The sequence below is a fragment of the Acanthopagrus latus genome, chromosome 2 (assembly GCF_904848185.1).
Source record: "Acanthopagrus latus isolate v.2019 chromosome 2, fAcaLat1.1, whole genome shotgun sequence".
Classification (NCBI taxonomy): Eukaryota; Metazoa; Chordata; class Actinopteri; order Spariformes; family Sparidae; genus Acanthopagrus; species Acanthopagrus latus.
The window spans coordinates 6,936,195-6,954,784 of record NC_051040.1 but is presented as its reverse complement, the minus strand read 5'-3'; the positions used below and the strand labels follow the sequence as shown (position 1 = coordinate 6,954,784).

At 39.5% G+C, this 18,590-nt stretch overlaps 1 protein-coding gene across 6 annotated transcripts in view; it reads left to right on the top strand.

Moving 5' to 3' along the window:
- Positions 1-18,590, top strand: part of nbeab (neurobeachin b) — a 221,184-nt gene that overhangs the window by 119,721 nt on the left and 82,873 nt on the right. For all 6 annotated transcript variants that reach the window (XM_037079753.1, XM_037079762.1, XM_037079745.1 and 3 more), the window contains exons 34-36: positions 5,045-5,109; positions 7,604-7,712; positions 11,004-11,170. In XM_037079753.1, the coding sequence (XP_036935648.1) occupies positions 5,045-5,109; positions 7,604-7,712; positions 11,004-11,170 (341 nt within the window). The remainder of the gene's footprint in view (positions 1-5,044; positions 5,110-7,603; positions 7,713-11,003; positions 11,171-18,590) is intronic.

Below are 18,590 nucleotides of genomic sequence, written 5' to 3'. Positions count from 1 at the left end.
GCTTTCCTCCAAAAGGCGTACATAAATGAGGCAGCAGGAGTTGAATTATTGTCGCTCTTTTGAAGGTTTTTCGATGGGCTTCTTTTTGCGCTGCTTTTCTGTCTGTAGGGTATCTGTGGGAAGTTGCTTTTTCCAGCTCTAGGATTTATTGCAGATGAGAGCGTCAGCATGCTGTTAAGGGTCTGAGTCCATCCCCCCTTTACACAGATAGCATTACTGCGGCTCCAGAGGTTCCTGCCATTAGGGGCTCCAGGGATGAAACCCAGGCTGAGATATCGATCAGAATGTGAGGCCTTGAAACTGGACCGTATAGCTCAGTGTCCTTCTGCAACCTCTCAGATAGAGATGAGCCTTTGCCTGGTATCCTAATACTGCAATCCAGTTATGCTGCCAGTTAATACGATTTAAATATCATACTGTAGTGATGGATAATATTACTCCTTCTAGGTGACGAAGCTCATATCTTCAGAGCTGTTTGATAATCACTGGGTCAAGTTATGCTGCACAATTATTATATTCATTATCAGTTCCAATGAGAGATTTGTTATTTTTGTTGCGTAAATGCTTTATCATAATTTCACAAAATGTCCTGACTAGAGCTGTCATAGTGTCAGATCATCACTACGCGATTACTGTGACCAAACAAAAACACAAGTACTTAAGTATTGTAATATCTATAGAAATAAAAAAAAAATAAAAAAATGCTAGCAATCAAGTACATCTTTAACCTCTTTTACCTTTGAGTTTCTTCTCTTTCTTTTGGTAAATAAACTAACATAAAAAAACAAGAGTAGGGAGGTGGAGAGGCATATCTGTAACCATAACTGTAAAGAAAAGAGCAATTACACTCAATTACTAGTGAAAAGGCAAGAAGATGATCTCAGAAACAAAGGTTGCATGGATATCGCCGCTGGATATTATCTTATGTGTATTATTAACAATAGCAGTATTTAATTTTTTTAAATCACATGTACATAGGATGATAACTGTTAATTATCATCACGGTATCGCTCAAAAACATGTACCACTGCAACCCTGCACTGATAATAACATTGCGATAGACTCCTAATTAATGTCACATATTGTTTCTTAAGTCTTCTCTGATGCAGGGTGAGCTTTGGCTGACATCACTATAAAATGCCAGCTTCGACGTATCCCTCACATATTTCAACATTAATGTTTTAAGACAGCAAGGAGGGCACTTAGCTGACCTTTAGTCCCTCTCTGTTTTGTGACCTGTCACTTTTATGAATGAATTAGTGCTAATGATCTGCCTTTTCTTATTTATGCATACTAATCACAGCAATCATCGTGTGGCTGCCTGGCCACGGTTGCAGACACTGTGTGTCTCTCCTCAGCCTGGGCAGCTGAATGAAAAGGTCAAGCAGCTCTGTTTCTTGTAACAGCTTAAGCGTACAGGGGGGCTGGGATCCAGAGTGGAGCCACAGAGATTTAGTGATAGAAGGCCTCCAGATGTGGAGAGTATAACAGAACAGAGCAAAGCAGATAAAAGCAACGGCTCCCGCACACTGACAGGTTGGATTGAAACACCACAAATACTTAGTGCCCTGCTGAATTTCAGGAAGATGAAAGTGGGAGGAGAGTAAATCCAGCAGAGGCCGGCATGCTGCTGTGTCAGTTGGGAGTTGTGGGATTTTAGGTCCACAAAAAGGTGGTGGTTTTTTTTTTAAAGATGGATGAAAGAATGGCACCACTGCTCCAAGTGAAACCACAGCATCATCACCGACTGTCCAACATTTCCCAACATCGCATGCTGTGTTGAAAGAGTTCACCAGCTTATGATAGAGCTTTTTAGCTGCTTTTAGTGAATTATTGGTTTTACCAAGAGTGTAAACCCACCATGAGGTCACCCATTGGTTTGTGGACTATTTGAAGATTCAAGTTTGCTGTCGCCCTTTTGGAGTCGGGGACGATCCAGATTAGTGTTGTCGAATGCATTGAAATATTGATTCTAAATATTTTAAAAATTCAAAAATTGTTTGAATGATAATTTTTAACAGGATCAATACTCCAGTTCTAGCAGAATTCTTTTGGCTGTCCTCTGGAGCAGCAAGTTGACACATGCACCTCTGTGGTGAACACAGACAGTCCCACCTTCTCCAGAAGTACATCAACCTAGATATTGTAAATTTTGTAGACCCAGTAGCTCTGTCCATATTTAATACAGTCATTTGGGTTTTACTCACAGATTACGATATTTTTAATCACACTCATTAGCATTGTTTTCAGCAGCAGGCAGTTGCTTCCAGCAAAAAAAGCTTAGGTGAATGAACTGTTCACAACCTGTCATCACCACATGCAGCGTTTGTAAGCAGCTTGTGGAGTTATGGCGTTGTCTGTGGAAACATCACTAAGAGAAAGCTATCATTGGCCATGCCTGCTGTATATGAAGGCAGATGCTAGCTCACAAATTAGTCCAAACAACACTATAGGGCGACATGTCGAGGGTGTTTTTCAATGTGTCATGGAGCTCTTCTGCCCCCACGGCCCAAAACTCAATAAATGCTGCTTTGAATAGCAGCTTTTTATATCTAAACTACGAAACAAACTTCCATTGGCCAGAGGTGCTGCACTCTGATCATGGTCTGCATTTACATCAAGGATCAAATCTCTTTTTTTCAGCAGCTGCACGTCAGGCCTAATTCCCTTCAAATGGGCAGCAGAGGACTTTTTAAAATCTCTGCAATCAAAGGCAGCCTCCTCTTGGAGCTCTGTTTTCCAGGAAAAAAAAACAGACAAGAGAAAAAAGAGAGCCTCTGAAGTGCTATCGCAGCTGTCAACAAGCATACCTCAGACAAGATAGCAAATTTGACTAGTTCATGCTATACCTCCCCTGACCTGCTGCCATTTTCCCGTTGATGCTCAAGTGTCACATCTGCCTTGATTTCCGTATTTATTTTTGTCACGTGAGTGCGGTGCAAGTGTAACCTCAGAAGACTGGCTGTACATGATCCCTGTCCAAATCAAGAACAGCTTATTCCAAGCAGATACTGTTGCAGAGGAAGGGGGTCATGGGGAACATTTGGAGACCAGATGCTCAGCAGTTTGTCAGCACCATCTCCCTGATTTAACACATCGTAGGGTCAGACTGTGTACTCTTGCGTGAACCGGTATGTGTCAGGCACGACAACTGTGTACAAAAACACATGCCCATACATAATAATGTCAGTGTCAGTTATTGTGTTGCTGTACACAACAAAAGCTGCTTACCTGCTTACCAGACACCGACACAGAAAAGCTTGTTGTATTTATGCTTTACTCGAGTTCTTCTGCTACTTTCCACTTCGACTTGTTTCAGATGCAGATATAATTTTTCCACCACTGCATGTATTTGATAAATTAAGTCACTTTGCACATGCGGATTATGTCACATTATTGATGGCTTAGGCTGATCCCCAAGGTGAAATTCACAAGCCAGCCAGCAGTGTATATAGTAAGAAAAATATCTCGACATGTACCAGCTACATCATTAAAGGTCCAGTGTGTAAGATTTAAGGACAAACTGGCATATCATATTTTTTTATCAGTTTTCATCTGTGTATAATCACCTGGAACTAAGAACTGTTGTGTCTTGGTACCTCCAGCCTTTTAAATCTGCAGAGGAAGCAGGTCCTCTTCCTCAGAGTCCACCATGTTGCACCACTCTGTTTCTATAGTGGCCCAGAACAGATAAAACCCAGAGAGGATGTTTCATGTGTTTTAAGTGTTTTTAGCTGCCATGTTGGCCAGAGTGAGATGAGGGTGTTCAGTTGGACCTCTAAAGTAATGTGTGTCTTAATACTTCAATAATTGTTACTCAGTAATACAATATTCATTATTATAAAATGGGACTTTCTACTTGTTAATTCATCAGTTTCATTTTCTTATAAAGAATCTTGTCTTATTTGTGTAGCACTTATCAAACTAGCATTACAGTGTGCTTTACAACAAACCTCAAAACATAACAATAAAACCTACAGTAACGCTTTCGATTTATGTAACTGTGTAGTATATTTTGTTCCTGATACTTTCAAGTAAAATTCTGAATGCAGGACGATATTTTTACTTTTGACTTTAGTAAAACATCGTAGAACTTGTTCCATCACTGACATCTCCGGATTGTATTCTCCATGTAAAGTTTCTGTTGGACACAATATTGATTACTGCAAACTGCAAATGGTTCAGAGGCTCCTGATATATGTGAAAAACCTTGATTTGCATTGATTTGTAGTCCTTAGGAAAGGAAACATTTTTATTCATTTTCCTCTGTTTTCCCTCCTTTTTTGAACTGTGGCCTTCTCTGTTTTCTCTTCCATTTGCACCTCGGTGAGGGCACAGGAGAGCTGAATTTCCCACAGTGAAAGGCGCGCTCTCAAACTGCTTTTTAATCATTTCCAGAGCATGTTGTGAGACAGCAAGTGCTGGCACTCTGGCCCAGTGCTCGGATCCCTTCCAGGCGTATAGTGTGGGGCTCAGTGAGCCTGCTCGGTAATCTGTCACTGTAAGGGACAGAGGAAATGGCTGTATTTAAGTGAGAGGATACAGTTTCATCCCACAATTACATCTCTCCTGTGTTTACAGATCTTTTTCACAGAGGAAGAAAGGATGGTCACACATGCTGCGCAGGATTTCAGCTTTTTATAGACGTCACTTTCTTTCTCAAATGATTCATGAACTAAATGCTTTCTTTGCCTACTTGAATTACAAGCTATGAAACGTAATCCAAATTACAGTTGAAATATGCAATTTAGATGGTGAAATGTGATTCTCGTGTGTGTGAGTCATGCATTTATTTTGATGCTCATACTCTACCATTTTAACATTTTGGTGAGCATTGCAGAGCTGTTTGGGAAAGTGTTTGCTTTAATCTTCACTGCCTTTGATTTATGTTTGTTTGTTTGGTGAAACTTCCTTAAATTAACACATCATATTGATTATAATGATTATAATTATTTTGTGCTTTCATTCAGAACTTTTAACAAAACATTCAAATGCCAGATGCAGAGTTTCTGTAATTAACTGATAACAATTTCTGTCATTTCAGGAATGGCAGAACTCTATTCAGAAGAATGCTGGCCTGGCCTTCATTGAGCTAATAAACGAAGGAAGGTAATGTAGCTGTTCTCTTAAATCACTCAGCCAAGCAGTAGTTTATTTGCCTTTTTGTCACCAATATATGCTTTCTAAAGGATATTTCTTCTCCCTGGCAGCTGTCCAGAGGTTAGTGGAAAAGTAGCTAGGTGTAGATTAGCTCTAAGCCACTTGTCGGCTGCTCTGTAGGGGGTAACAGTAAATAAGACTGTGGTGACTGTGGAAGGGTGAGGTCACCCTCCCTTATTCTCTGCCTTCTCATATCTCTGCTTGTTTTACTGTACATCCCAGAATGTGTGTTTCTCTTTCTGCCTCCCTCCTTCTTCCTCTCGTCTTTGGGTGTGGCCAGACTTTTTTCGTAGAGCAGATCAGGGGCGGCTCAGCCTCCTTGTCCATCTGCTGACCCATCTGGCCCGGCCCTCTCTGCGCCCGGGCTCTTGCCACAGCCCAGCCAGGTTTCTCCATGTCCCCCGCTGGCCCTGGAACAAAGAGCTTCAGTCAGTAGGGCCACACGGCGCTGTCCAGGGTGCTGCTGACAGATACATAATTTCCCAGTCTTACTCAAGTCTCTGCACACCTGCTCTGCTTAACTAGGCAGATCTAGACGTAGCTAAGAGGCTGGTAAATCTGTTTGCCTTGCAAGGCGTGGCTGACAAAGTATCTGCTGTACTGTATGTGCGTAATTGTGTGCTGTTCCTCTGTTTCATGAAGCAGCTGTTAGAATGCAAAGCTGCTATCAAGCAGCTATCAAACTGATGACTTTACTTCATTATTTTCCCATTCCTTGTATGAAAACTGCCTCCGGTTTCCATGTTGATACACAGTATCCCAAAAAATGCAGAAGTATTTTCTGCATGCAGCTATGTTAAGACGAGGGAGGCACCCATTGTAAAAATCTGGGCTGAAGCAGATACAGATGTTTAAATTTACAATTTTGCTGATAGCTGGAGTTCTTCAGTGTTTTTTCTTTTTTGATAATAATAGATTCCCCCTCTGTTGTGCCAGGGAAAGAAGAAATCTTCATTATAGAAACATTTTACATTCATTCAGCCTTTCATTACAGTATATTTGAAAGAGCACAAACTTGATTATAGAAATTTATGAAGCAATCTTTAATAAACCTAAACTAAAATAAACTGCCTTTTTATCCTGCTTTATAACTACCTACTCAATGAGAAGTATTTTAAAGAACTTTAGTTGGAAATATTAAAAGAATTTGCTAAAATTGCCAACATGATGTCTCTCAGTCCAAAGCTCCCATATCAGTAGTGTAAACAACTAAATTGCCCCTGTGCTGCAGTCTTGACCATTAGCTGCATGGCTAACTAAGCTAACCAGCTAAGGGCAGCTACACTTAGCAGCTGGTACTCTGGTGATATGCTGCCCTGTTTATGTATTTTGAGATTGAATTGACAGGTGGCCAGTTCCTACATATTGCACCTTTAAACTGATGCTGTGGAAGTCACAAGCCAGTGCCACTGCAGATAAACGTCACTGCCATCGGTGAATGGATACTTACCGATGAGCCAATAAACAAAATGAATATTATTGGCACACACTGATGTTCAGTCAATGAATCGATGCTATAAATACAAATATTTGAGGCTTTGAGCCGATCGATGTAGCATTTTTTGCATGTTGTGTGTTGAATTTGTTTGTCTCTCTCAAAGACCGGCTGAAGGCTGTTTATGTGTTATTTTTGTCATTTACAGACCATGTACAACCAGTTCTTCCAATGATTGGTGTTACCTATCCATGAGATATCAATGCGAGTGCACATCTTTTTCTCCATCTCCAAATATCACTCGTCAACATGCTTTCTCATCTATTTTTGGTTTCAAAACAAAGCTCAGCGTTGTCAGCGTCTGTCTATTAATGAGTGCCTGTCAACAGTTAAAGAGGCAGTAGCAGCTGATGAATGCAGCCCCGGGATTACTGCCTCTCTTTGGGACAGAAGGGAAATTACAATCTGTATCAAGCACTGGAGAGGAACAAGGGATGCTTTAATTAAAACAAAGCTAGCCTAATGGTGTGTAAAATGGCATGTAATCTACACACAATAGCCGGGGTGTTTTCAATTATTAAAGATAGTGGAATTTAAATGTGAATGTGGGTGGGGACTTCGCAGCCCCCAAAGTCAGCCATGTGAGAAGTTGTTCACGGCCAGACTTGTCAGCAGTACAGGCACCGGGTTGATGTTCTGGTCAGCGGGAAGGGATGCTCAGTCAATCAGGAGTATGCCAGACAGGCTTCGATGCTCTAATGACACTCCATTCCCTCCTTAATGCCACAGAGGAGTCTGTCACTGACCTGCAGCCTTGCAGCATAACGCAGACAAATGATGCTGTTTGCCACTCTGCTCTTTCAACAAGCACGATGTTGCACAATCCTGACAAGCTGTGTTTGCCTTAACACTGTTCCTTCCTTAGACAACAGATTTTGGATAATAAAAATGATATATTGCCTGATTAATGATGGAGTACTACATCACACTTCCTCTGCAATGTTAAAGGTTGCTCTGCCATGCCATGAAGGACCACATAGTTCGGGTCGCCAACGAGGCTGAGTTCATCCTGAACAGACAGCGAGCAGAGGACGTCCACAAACATGCAGAGTTTGAGGTACAAACCGCAACATTCTTTCTAACATCTGACATTAAAGATTCACTGTGTAAGGTGTTTTGGTTGTCTAAGGGATGTGCCAAATTTGAGGTGAATCGCTCACTTTTCCATAGAAGCGTGAAAGTTCATAAAAAGGTTCATTCAAAGGTGATGAAAACTCAATAGTTCTTAGTTTCAGGTGATTATACTTGAATTATAACATAATTATGAATATTACATTTAATTTCTTTATCTAAATCCCCTTAAATACGACACACTGGATCTTAAAATGGTAAAGTTCGACTTCAGACAAAATATTTTACAAAAGGGATTATCAATAATGAATAGGACTATTACAGATGACCTAATCTCCAGAATCAAATGTGACCATCTTTTGTGAAAATGTAATATTTAGTCTTCTAATGAACTCTTAACAAATCCTATTAGTAGAAAAATGCTGTTCAGCTGTATATGCCCAGTAATTGAGTCCTTCTGTGTCCTACTGAGGATTAACTCCTCACCCTTACAATTCCCATAAAATAATTTAATTACCGGTCGCAAAGGGAAATGCATGCATTATTAAATTAGGATTTTGATGTGAGCTTTTGCCAACCAACTCAGAGGATACTCTCTTGAGTGTGTGTGTATCCCACCCACGTCAAACCACTCCTATTTCCGACAAGAAGGAAACAGCTACGGAGGTTTAACAAATATTATCTGAATATTGATTTTCTTGATGTATTGAACTTTTAGCTTTACATTTTGACTGTACAAAAGCAAAAACAAATGAAGAACACGGCCCTTGTGTTTTTCTGTGCAAGCTCAGTAGCACACGGAGCAAATAAATGCCACAATGATAGACAGAAAAATGTGCAAAAAAAAGAGACTTGCTGTACTCAGAGTTTGTTTGCTTATTGTAGAACATTGGAAGATGTGTGTGTGTGTGTGTGTGTGTGTGTGTGTGTGTGTGTGTGTGTGTGTGTGTGTGTGGGTGTATGTGTGTAATCACACACACACTTTCACCACCTCTGTTAGCAGCTTGTACATGTGGGGAGTGATGAGTTTCTTATCTGAGGAAAGCAGCCTTCCTCAAACAGCTGCTTGATATACAGTTCTTGAGGATCCTTGACCCGCTAGATAAACTGGAAGAGACGGCTAGATATGCGATGTCAGGAGAAGGGGGGAAGTGTACCTGGCCCCATCCGTTCTGTCTGCCAACTCCAGACAGCCTACACTTTTCATCTAGCTCTGACGTTACTTTATTACCCACTCTCCAAGATTGAAGATTCAGGACGCAGATAAGACATTTTTACAATTAAGTTGGTGTCGTGGCGAGGCGTCATATGCTTTAAAGTGATAAATAACGTTTGATATTTGTCACAGTGTCACGTGGTGATGCGAGGTGACAAGCAAAGATTGAGTTATCTGCCTTATGAAGAATATGTTGAAGTATGATATCTGACAGAATTCAAATTTGAAGCAGGAAATTCAATTAACTTCCAGCTTCTGTTAGCAAATTAGATTTTGAATATTAGCAAGAGTTCCCCCTGGGGGGTGCATTGTGAGACAATCTTGTTTTAGCTGCAAAGATGGAGTCAGTGCATTGGATTACTTTTAGCCGTCTGGAACACTTAAAGCGATGCACTGACTTCTGGAAATTGATTTAAACCTTGATTTTAAACTTATTCCTCTGACACTTAGATATCTAACTTTTACAATGTTATCATTGATATGTTACATATTTATTTAAACTTTGTTTTTATTGGGGATAAGAAAGAAAGTTATCAGAGGAGTGATGTCACTGGTGCTGAGAGAGAGAGAAGAGAGAGTAAAATGAATTAATGATACAATGATAAACAAGCAAACATAGATGCAGTATATTGCTTGATAAATGATGAAATAATGAAATAATTTTCTTTGTTATGTATATTAAATCATCTAAAGATGAAAGCAACTCCTTAAAGGAACATTTCATACCGAAATGAAAATTCACTCAAAGTTCAGGCAAATTCAGGAAAAGTTTTGTAGTCCACAAAACATATTCCGGATCTTCACAGCAAATCAGTGTTCTCCTAAACAGCTGACCTAGATGGTGACTTGTTCTAAAAAAACATTAAAAAACAACAACCAAAAAACATGAAATGGCTTCGTACAGCTAGTTTAGTGTAATCCAAGTCTCTGGAAGCTCTAAGGTCCCAGTGAATTTAAAAACACATTATTTTCACACTTTTTTAAACTGAAATCTTCACTGTAGCTGCTGAGCTACAAGGAGAGGATGCAATACTGTAAGCTTGACAGCATCTTAAAGGTGTAAGTCATACGCATATTCATATTTTTTTTTCAAATCAATTTGGGATCTTGAAGATTCTTTAGACTTACATTATACTAGATGAGCTGTATGGAGCCAAATGCTACAATGCTCTTCAGAAATGCTTCATGTACTGTTATTTCACCTGACTGTCCTGTGGCATGGGGGTAATGACTGAATTTTTAACTACTCTGTTTAAAATAATGCTTTACCCATCACTACTCATTGCTCTCCCTGGGCTCCCACCCCAAAATTAGGGTAGAGTATTAATGTATTCAATAATGACTGAATTTTCCTTTAATTTTCCTTTAATACGTTACAACAGTGTCTAAAATTGACTTTCAAAAGGTGAATAATCTGGGGCAAAGCCAAAGCATGTGGAATACTATTGATATTTTAATGTTTGGCCTCTGCAGGCTACAGAAGGGATTTTGTTCTTATGGCATATTCTGTTTGAGAAAATGGCGGCTTATTTACATTAAAGTCCACTCCCACACCATGGAATGAAAACATATTTCTTGATACTATGGCAGTATAGCTTTGTTAACCTTGACAGACCATATTCTTTGTGGATCTATTAGAGTATTTTCCTTTCTCCTTTAATAGCACCATCCACAGCTACCTAGCGGGGAGCCTCATCTGTCCACAGTTAGGGAATGGACTTGCCTTCATGTGCTTGCCATGATTTACTACTCTCCTCTGAGGGAGCAGAAATATATCTCTCAGCTGTCCACTAATATCTTTATGCACTCAAGTGTGTTGAATGAAGCCATAACATTCTTCAGTGTGACAAATGCTCCATTAGAGGGTATATATTATTATATATTATTCGGCTTTATTCAAGTAAAACATTCTCAAATGCTATTAGTAGATGTGAGACATCAGTTTTGGCAGTGGATACTGTACTGAAACCATAAATATACAATGAGGTTCATGCTGTTTTTTTTCCCTTTATTCCCTCTCTTTTTTCTTTTCTTTTTTTTTTCTTTTAAATCTCAAATTAGTCCAACTGTGCCCAATATGCTGCTGACAGAAAGGAAGAAGAGAAGATGTGCGACCACCTGATCAGTGCTGCTAAACACAGAGACCATGTGACTGCCAACCAGTTAAAGCAAAAAATCGTCAACATCCTCACCAACAAGCATGGTGCCTGGGGGACACTTGCCCAGAGGTAAGCCCTCACACTCGAGACCAACATGGGCCATGTTAAGTCTTTAACAGGAGCCATAGCTGCTCAACCAGAGGACAAAAGTTACCTGTTCGCAAAACTCCGCTGTGATGGGATTGGACCACCAGTTAATGTCATTTTCCCAGGATCCGATAGGGTCAGCAATCGGGTCAGCAAACGCAATTACAGTGTGGAGTGGCTTAATCCCCTGGGGACAGCTGATTGGCCAGTCGTCCGACAACAGACCAGGATAGAGGAAGGGGAAGAAGGGGGTTGGGGTGTTTCTGCAGTGTTGTCCAGGCATTCATTGACCCTCTCAGTCACACAGCCCAGCACCTGGTGGTAGTTGCAGACTTCCCCACGGGCCCTGTTAAAATAACTGCCGGCTCTCCTGCTCTGCCTCCCACCTCTCGCCTGTGTCCACATGGTTCGCTGAGTGGAGAGGCAAGATCAAGAGTCAGTTTAGCAGACAAACAGAGGTGTTACAACATATTGTTTGTGTTTTCTGCCGAGCTGAGAGCCGAGAGTTCGAACATTTATTTTTGTTACAGATGGAACAGCTCACATGCAATTTTTTTTATAAAAGACGGAGCTAGGAAGCTGTTGTTGGGTTTATGTGCAACCTGTAAAAAAATCAACACAACTACATGCAGGTCAGATGCAGAAATATATAGTTAACAAACTTCATATAAATTGTGCTGCAAGCTGGATTCTTGAGAGAAAGTCTGACACTCTTTTCACTCCACTAAACTGATTTTCCAAAGCAAATTGTGCCTCTTTGCTGAAACAGTAGCTTTGGTTTTGGCTATTAAATCTTCAAAAATACATTACAGATGTTTCTCCTTGTTTGCTGAAATTGGGTTTGTTTCATATCAAAACCATGTTACCGTTGTCTAGAAAAATATTCTTTCTGGCATAATTACTTTTTACTGCTAAAGTTTATGCCTTTTGACTTGAAGTAGAGTTCAAATAGTTTCCATCCAAAACAGCAGATGTCGTAAGCAGCTATATTTGATTTCTTTTTTCATGGATTCATTAAAGATTATCCATTTTGTCTAGTGTTTGACTTCATGACAGTGAATAAAATTTCATTGGCATTATTTACTGTGTCATTTTCTGATTTAGTTTTCAAGTCTTTGTTTGTTGTGAAAAATTTCACTACTACTTCAAAGAAACTAAAAGGGTTCAAAAGTTGTTTCTATCATTATAGATGCTTTCAAATGAAAAAATATTTTTGCTATGACCGAAAAGGTTACAGTATTCAAGTACAGTTTTGCAGAAAACTGACTGAACCTTTGCAGAAATACCCATGACAAAATCTGTTGGATTGAATTCTGGGCTGCTGTTCAAATATTTATGGAGCCCCTCTCAGAGGCACAGCATTTGCATTGAAACAAAAGGTTATTGAGCGTGGGTGCATTGTAAATGATACTGCAAAACTTCCAACAAATTCAAATTTAATGGTAACCTGCTGGTGCAAGAAAAATGATGCAATATGCTCACAAGCTCAAGGCAGTGTTGCAGTTCACCAGCTTAGTCTTATTCAATGCTACATTAACTTTCCCATTTATGCTGCTCTTGTAAAATATAAAGCCCTCAAGCATTTTGAGGTGGCGTGTGTGTGTGTGTGTGTGTGTGTGTGTGTGTGTGTGTGTGAGAGAGAGAGACAGAGAGAGAGAAAGAGACAGAGAGAGACTTTAGTTGTTAATGTTTGTTTTCACCCTCATGCACAGAAATTGCTTTGCCTTTTACTCCTAAGTTCTGCCTGGAGGCATGCCAAAGGACATTTATCATTTTTGTAGAATATATTATAAACAAAATTATTCTTTGGCAGACAGGAGACAGAAACTAGTATTACTTATATGTTTATATTTTTCTTTTACCACTGTGTGTTCGTTAGATTGATACAACCACCTGGCACACCATTAGATGCATCCATTCTTACCTGAATTACGGACATTTGCACATTATCTGTGTCTCCGAAGGCCACTCCATTTCGAGCTGTCGTTCTCTTTGTGGCAAACTGCATAAGAAATTGTCTTGCAACACATATGACAGGGAAATAATCTGTGCAAGGCTTCAAAACAGCTGCTCTGCAGTCATGTGATCTGAGTGAAGAATAAGCAGATCAGCCCCTATGGTGCCCTGTTAGATCATACTATATGCTTGCTTGATGATGAATGTCCCCCTGTATAGAGTCAGCATAGGAAAATCAATACCCCTCAAATTGAAACAGTATAGGGTTGTATTGATCCACCCCGCTAAATCAAAATGAGGAGGCTTTGATACATCTCTCCAAGACAGCTCCCTGCCCAGTAATGACACACTATCAATTTTAGCTTTACACTGATAAATCAAGTTGAAAATTGGATGTCACAGTTTTTTCCAGGGAGAGAGTGATTTTCCCCGCCCTCTGGTCCCCTCTGCTGTTGACCTCTGAACCCTGCCAGTGGATTATAAAGTTCAGGCTCGTCTAAAGTGAGAGTAGATGTCAAGGCAAGGCTGATGAATTCATTGAAGAATAACGTCCACCACTTTTGCAGCGCAGGACGACCTTACTGTGACAGTACTAGGAAGTCTCTCGCATTCTGCAGCTTTTTCTCACACCGCTGAAGGGTAAATTAAGTACCAGCTGTTTGTTTCACACATATCAAAAGCCTGTACCCCATCAAAGAATTTAAAATACACAGAGACGGGTATACTTGCAAAATAACTGCCTTTTTAAAAGTGCATTTTTGCAGGCATCCTTTGAATGTATACAGAAAAATTATTTGTATAGGTGTTATACCATTTGATGTACATTATAAATTCTTACACAGACATATTACTGACGCTTATATATTCATAATGTGAGCTTCAGTGAACTTCCTGAGGTGCTAATTGTTTCGACACAACCACCCTAACAGACACGTAAAAGGGGCTGAAGGAGACAAACCTCCCTTTGTTCCCATGCGGGCGTCCGTGTTCACATCAGCAGCATCAGTGACAGCTGATGGAGGAGCCTCCCCTGGCCTCCACAGCGGACCTTAACCTTACCTGACTAGTCTATTGATTGTCAACATTTCTTCTGTATAATTACTTTTTTGTAGCAGCGGAGAGAAAGGAAAATGGCGGCATATATTGATCTGTGGCAAGGCAGTGAAACAGCCGTTTCCCTTGACTAACAGTGAGTTTCATCTCTCACACTTGATGAATGGTAACAATCTGCCTGTGGATAATAACTTTGTGATGGAATGAACCTTTTTACTCACGATGTGCCTGGAGTATTTGGTCCCGTCTGAAAGGGTTATCAATTCTAATAGAAGTGTACGAGCTTAGGGGGGCATCACCTTTAGAGGGTCATACAGCCTCAGAGGGTTCGAGGTTTGATGACCCCTCTGGGGCAGAAAGGCAAGGCCAAGGTCTCTGGTTGAGCCTGACAATATAAACAAAAATTAGCTTGACAATATAATCTATATAATTCAAAAATACTGTTCTTTTTGACATCCAGAGTAGTAAAACCTGCACCCTCTTCTTTTTTGCTTTCCATGGGTAATTGTTGTGTCTTTTGTGAGATAATAATTAAAACTAGAAGGACACTCAGACAGCGCCGACTTCCGCCATCTCCAATAATCCACTATCTTCCGTCTGGATATATTTCTGAAACTGTTAGAATCATTTGAAAATATGGTCGTTCCCTGCCGAAGCCTCATCATTTCAGCTGTGAATTTATCATGTACTTCAGAACAAACCAAAGAATATTTCACATTCTTAACATAAATCTGTTAAAAACAGAAAAAAATGAATTATCATGTGTATATTTTGTATGCAAATATTAAATGCTTTGACTTAAATAACATTAGGAGCATGGCAGCTTGTTTTCAGAAACAGTTGTTACAAAAAACTGTATGATGACAAGGATGCAATTTTTACTACAGTTGAATTTGAATTTGCATAAAGGAAAAAAAAAACATTTAGGTATAATCAGTTGCTGTATTTATGCATTTATATTTCCAGAGCCTTATCTTAGACAAAAAACGTCTTGTTACAGTTGTGGCGCTGTTAAATAAACACATTGTTGCTGGGTGCTCCATAAAAACTGCTCTCTGTATGAATTTTGAGTGGCTACATGTGTAGACCCCCACAGGATAACTGGTATGCATTAGTGTGGACTGTGATATGGAGTCATTGTATTTCTACAACTGGCTCTGTTTGTATTGACCTTTACTATCATCTACTGAACTTTAACATATATGGCATTTATTCTTCCAAGGCCAAATTTTCTATCTTCCAATTACTTGAAAGTGAAAAATAATAAGTGCATCTGCCCTGTCTTTTAAAGAGGTCATATTATGCTAAATTCCATGTTCATACTTTAATTGGGGGTCCTAGTAGAATAGGTTTACATACATCAGTTTTCACAAAACCCACTGCTGCAGTATCCCTTTTCACACACTCTCTAGCTACAGAGTGAGGCTTCTCGCCTCTGTTCAATCTTTGGTGAGAGTTGCACATGCGCATTAATTAACGGGCAGGATGTAGCCAATCAGACACAGAGTAGAGCAGGTCATGCTGAGCAAGGTAGTGTGATCTAAAATGATGTAGCTACAGCAGTGGCAACTGTATGTCTGCTGACTGACTGGACTGTATATACTGTATATACATATATATATGTATATGTGTGTGTGTGTGTGTGTATATATATATATGTATATATATATATATATATATATATATATATATATATATATATTTATATATATATGTGTATATATATATATATATATATATATATATATATATATATAAATAATATGACTGGGTGTTTCAAGCGGTTCAGGAGCAGAGTTTTCTGTGGGAGAGAGTAACTCCCTTTGGCATAGACTTGGGGCCATTTCACTCTGCAGACCTTTTACATGCACAAAACTGCTCCATAACACAATAGAGGAAAGGCAAAACCCCAAAAAGAATAATATGACCTCTTTAATGGGTTCTGCCTTGGGGAATGCTACACCCTTCCACTAAGTTTCAAGAAAATTGCTTTACTTATTTTGTAGTCCTGTGAACAAACAGACAAATGAACAGAGCAGAAAGCATAAACCCTTGGCAGAGGAATGTATTGGTAATCCATTTGACTTTTTAAAATATTGGCGTAAGTTTTCTGTCTGAAAAATGGCACCATCATGGAGGTGCCTGAAACTTGCCTTCTTTCTAATGGCTGGCAGTAGGAAACCACTGGTTTCAAAAGTAAATCTGATGCTATTTGAATTTCTGAAAAAAAAATAAAAATAATAATGCTACCGCTCACTTAATTTATTACCTCAGTAAACTGTTTCTTAATGTTTTTTGGTTTCAGTAGCTAGTTTCAAGTCGTCTTTAATACTGCATGATGCTAATTTCAATCATGGTAAATCTTTGGAGATTTTTTTGTTATCTATATTAAAATAGATGATAAAGCAGAGAATGTTTGAATGTTTGGGCATGGCTACCCAAAGTCACGTTGGGTTTACACTTTGGTAATCTTAGACATCATTATAAAGTGAATGCACCTCTTAGTGTTTCTGTGGATTGCATTAACACTTTTGAGATTTCTGTTCTTCCCAGTCCACCAAATGTCTTTGTTCGGTCTGTACACCATGTTAATTTTTTCAGTCCATCATCTAAATAGGGTTGCAATAAAGAGCAGCTCCTTTTAAAACAGCTTGCAAGTGCTAATGTTTCTTTATTCTTCATTTAATTAGATCTTATTTAAAACATGATGGTCCTTTGTTCTTGCATGCTGATATTCTCTCTACTTGCATTTGCTCTTGACCTACACCAGGCTCTAGTCCCTTGGGGCACTCTTAACCTTGCACACTGTGCTAATTATCTCTGGAAAGAGGCCCATTCACACAATCATCAATTTCAGCGGGTGCTGAAATTGAGCTGGGCATCGCCTCACTGTGCCCCATTTCCGATGAAAGATGGGGATCTACAAAGCTGGTGATCCAGGGGAGTTCACCTCCAGTACAGTACGGCTCCTCATCCCTCGTCTGAGCGCATACGTCTGTCTTCATTACACCAGATGACCTGGAGTTAATCTTGTTGCTGCTGTGTTGTTTCCCTTTCGTCTGTATCCAATAGCCATTCCTCAGTGTGTCTATTCTGTATCTCTCAATTTCTGAAAGAAAAGTCATTTCCAATAACTAGAAGCATTTAGATCTTAAGGTCGATATCCTCACGACTGCAACAGTGTTGAGTGCAGTGATGATATGTAACGGCGAAATTAGAGAGATGAAAGTCTCGTGTACCATTTGCAGCCCTCTGTGATAATCTGATCATGATGTTGGCCATACAGTCACTTAACACTTGGCATTCGACAGACGCATGATCAAACTCGATGTGTTTTTATGCAGGAAATCACAGTGGGTTTTTTTTCTTAGTTTATAGGTTACTTTGAAAGTAGTGGGCTGAGAAATGCTCATCACCATATGGTTGCCAGTCATCACTTTTTGATGCAGTGTTTTTTTTTTTTTACACTGCTATTTTTTTTTTTCATTTTTATCTAGCAGCAGTATGTTGAGGACTGTGGCATAAAAATGCTCGCCAGAAAGAATGAGCTGGTTGACAGACAGTGTTTTAGCATTTCCTCGCTTCGGTTTGTAGCGTCTGCTGGCTGCCTGATGGTTTTCATGATGCGTGGAATCCACATCATTATAGATCCGCATATGTGGTTGCCATTTTAATGGGATCAAAGGACCAGTTCGATTAAAGGTTAAATATATAAGATACTGAACGTTTATAGAGCAAAAAACAACCATTTTCTATGTAAAGATGATATAAAAATGCATCCTGAGCAGAGAACAACGTCACTCACTTCTGAGCTTCTCTGTTCTTTTTCTTGGCAGCGTGTTTGACTTCGTAAGCATGTTACTCCCCTTTCTGTCCTCCATGTGTCTGTTTTCAATGTAGTGGCCTGGTGAGTGAATTTTCATATTATAGCTAAACAGCACACTAAAAATAAGTTTCTGAAAGCATTTGAGGCGAGCACTAGGCTGCAGTAACAGATTCTTAATTTGTATTTGATCAGCACTGATGAGATAAATCAGCGTGCATTATAAAGCATGACACAAAATGGCCACAGACAAATCTGTATATCTGAAAACATTTTAAATGCACAGTTTGTCATTTCTTTCAAAAGAGGGAGAGCCCATATTACTTTGGGATTACAAAGTGGATTTATCTTCACCCCTTTTTAACAAACTGACTGCAGCAGCGATACCTGGAGGATGACCTCCACTGTTGGATGTTATGTTATGTAATGTTAACTGCTGAATGGAGCTGGAGGGAAAACATACTTTACTACATGAACGATATAACAGAGGGGGAATAAAATAAAGAAACAGAGTCTCTGGTGAGTGCTGAATTCAGTGAGAGATGACCTGAATTTAAACACACAGACACA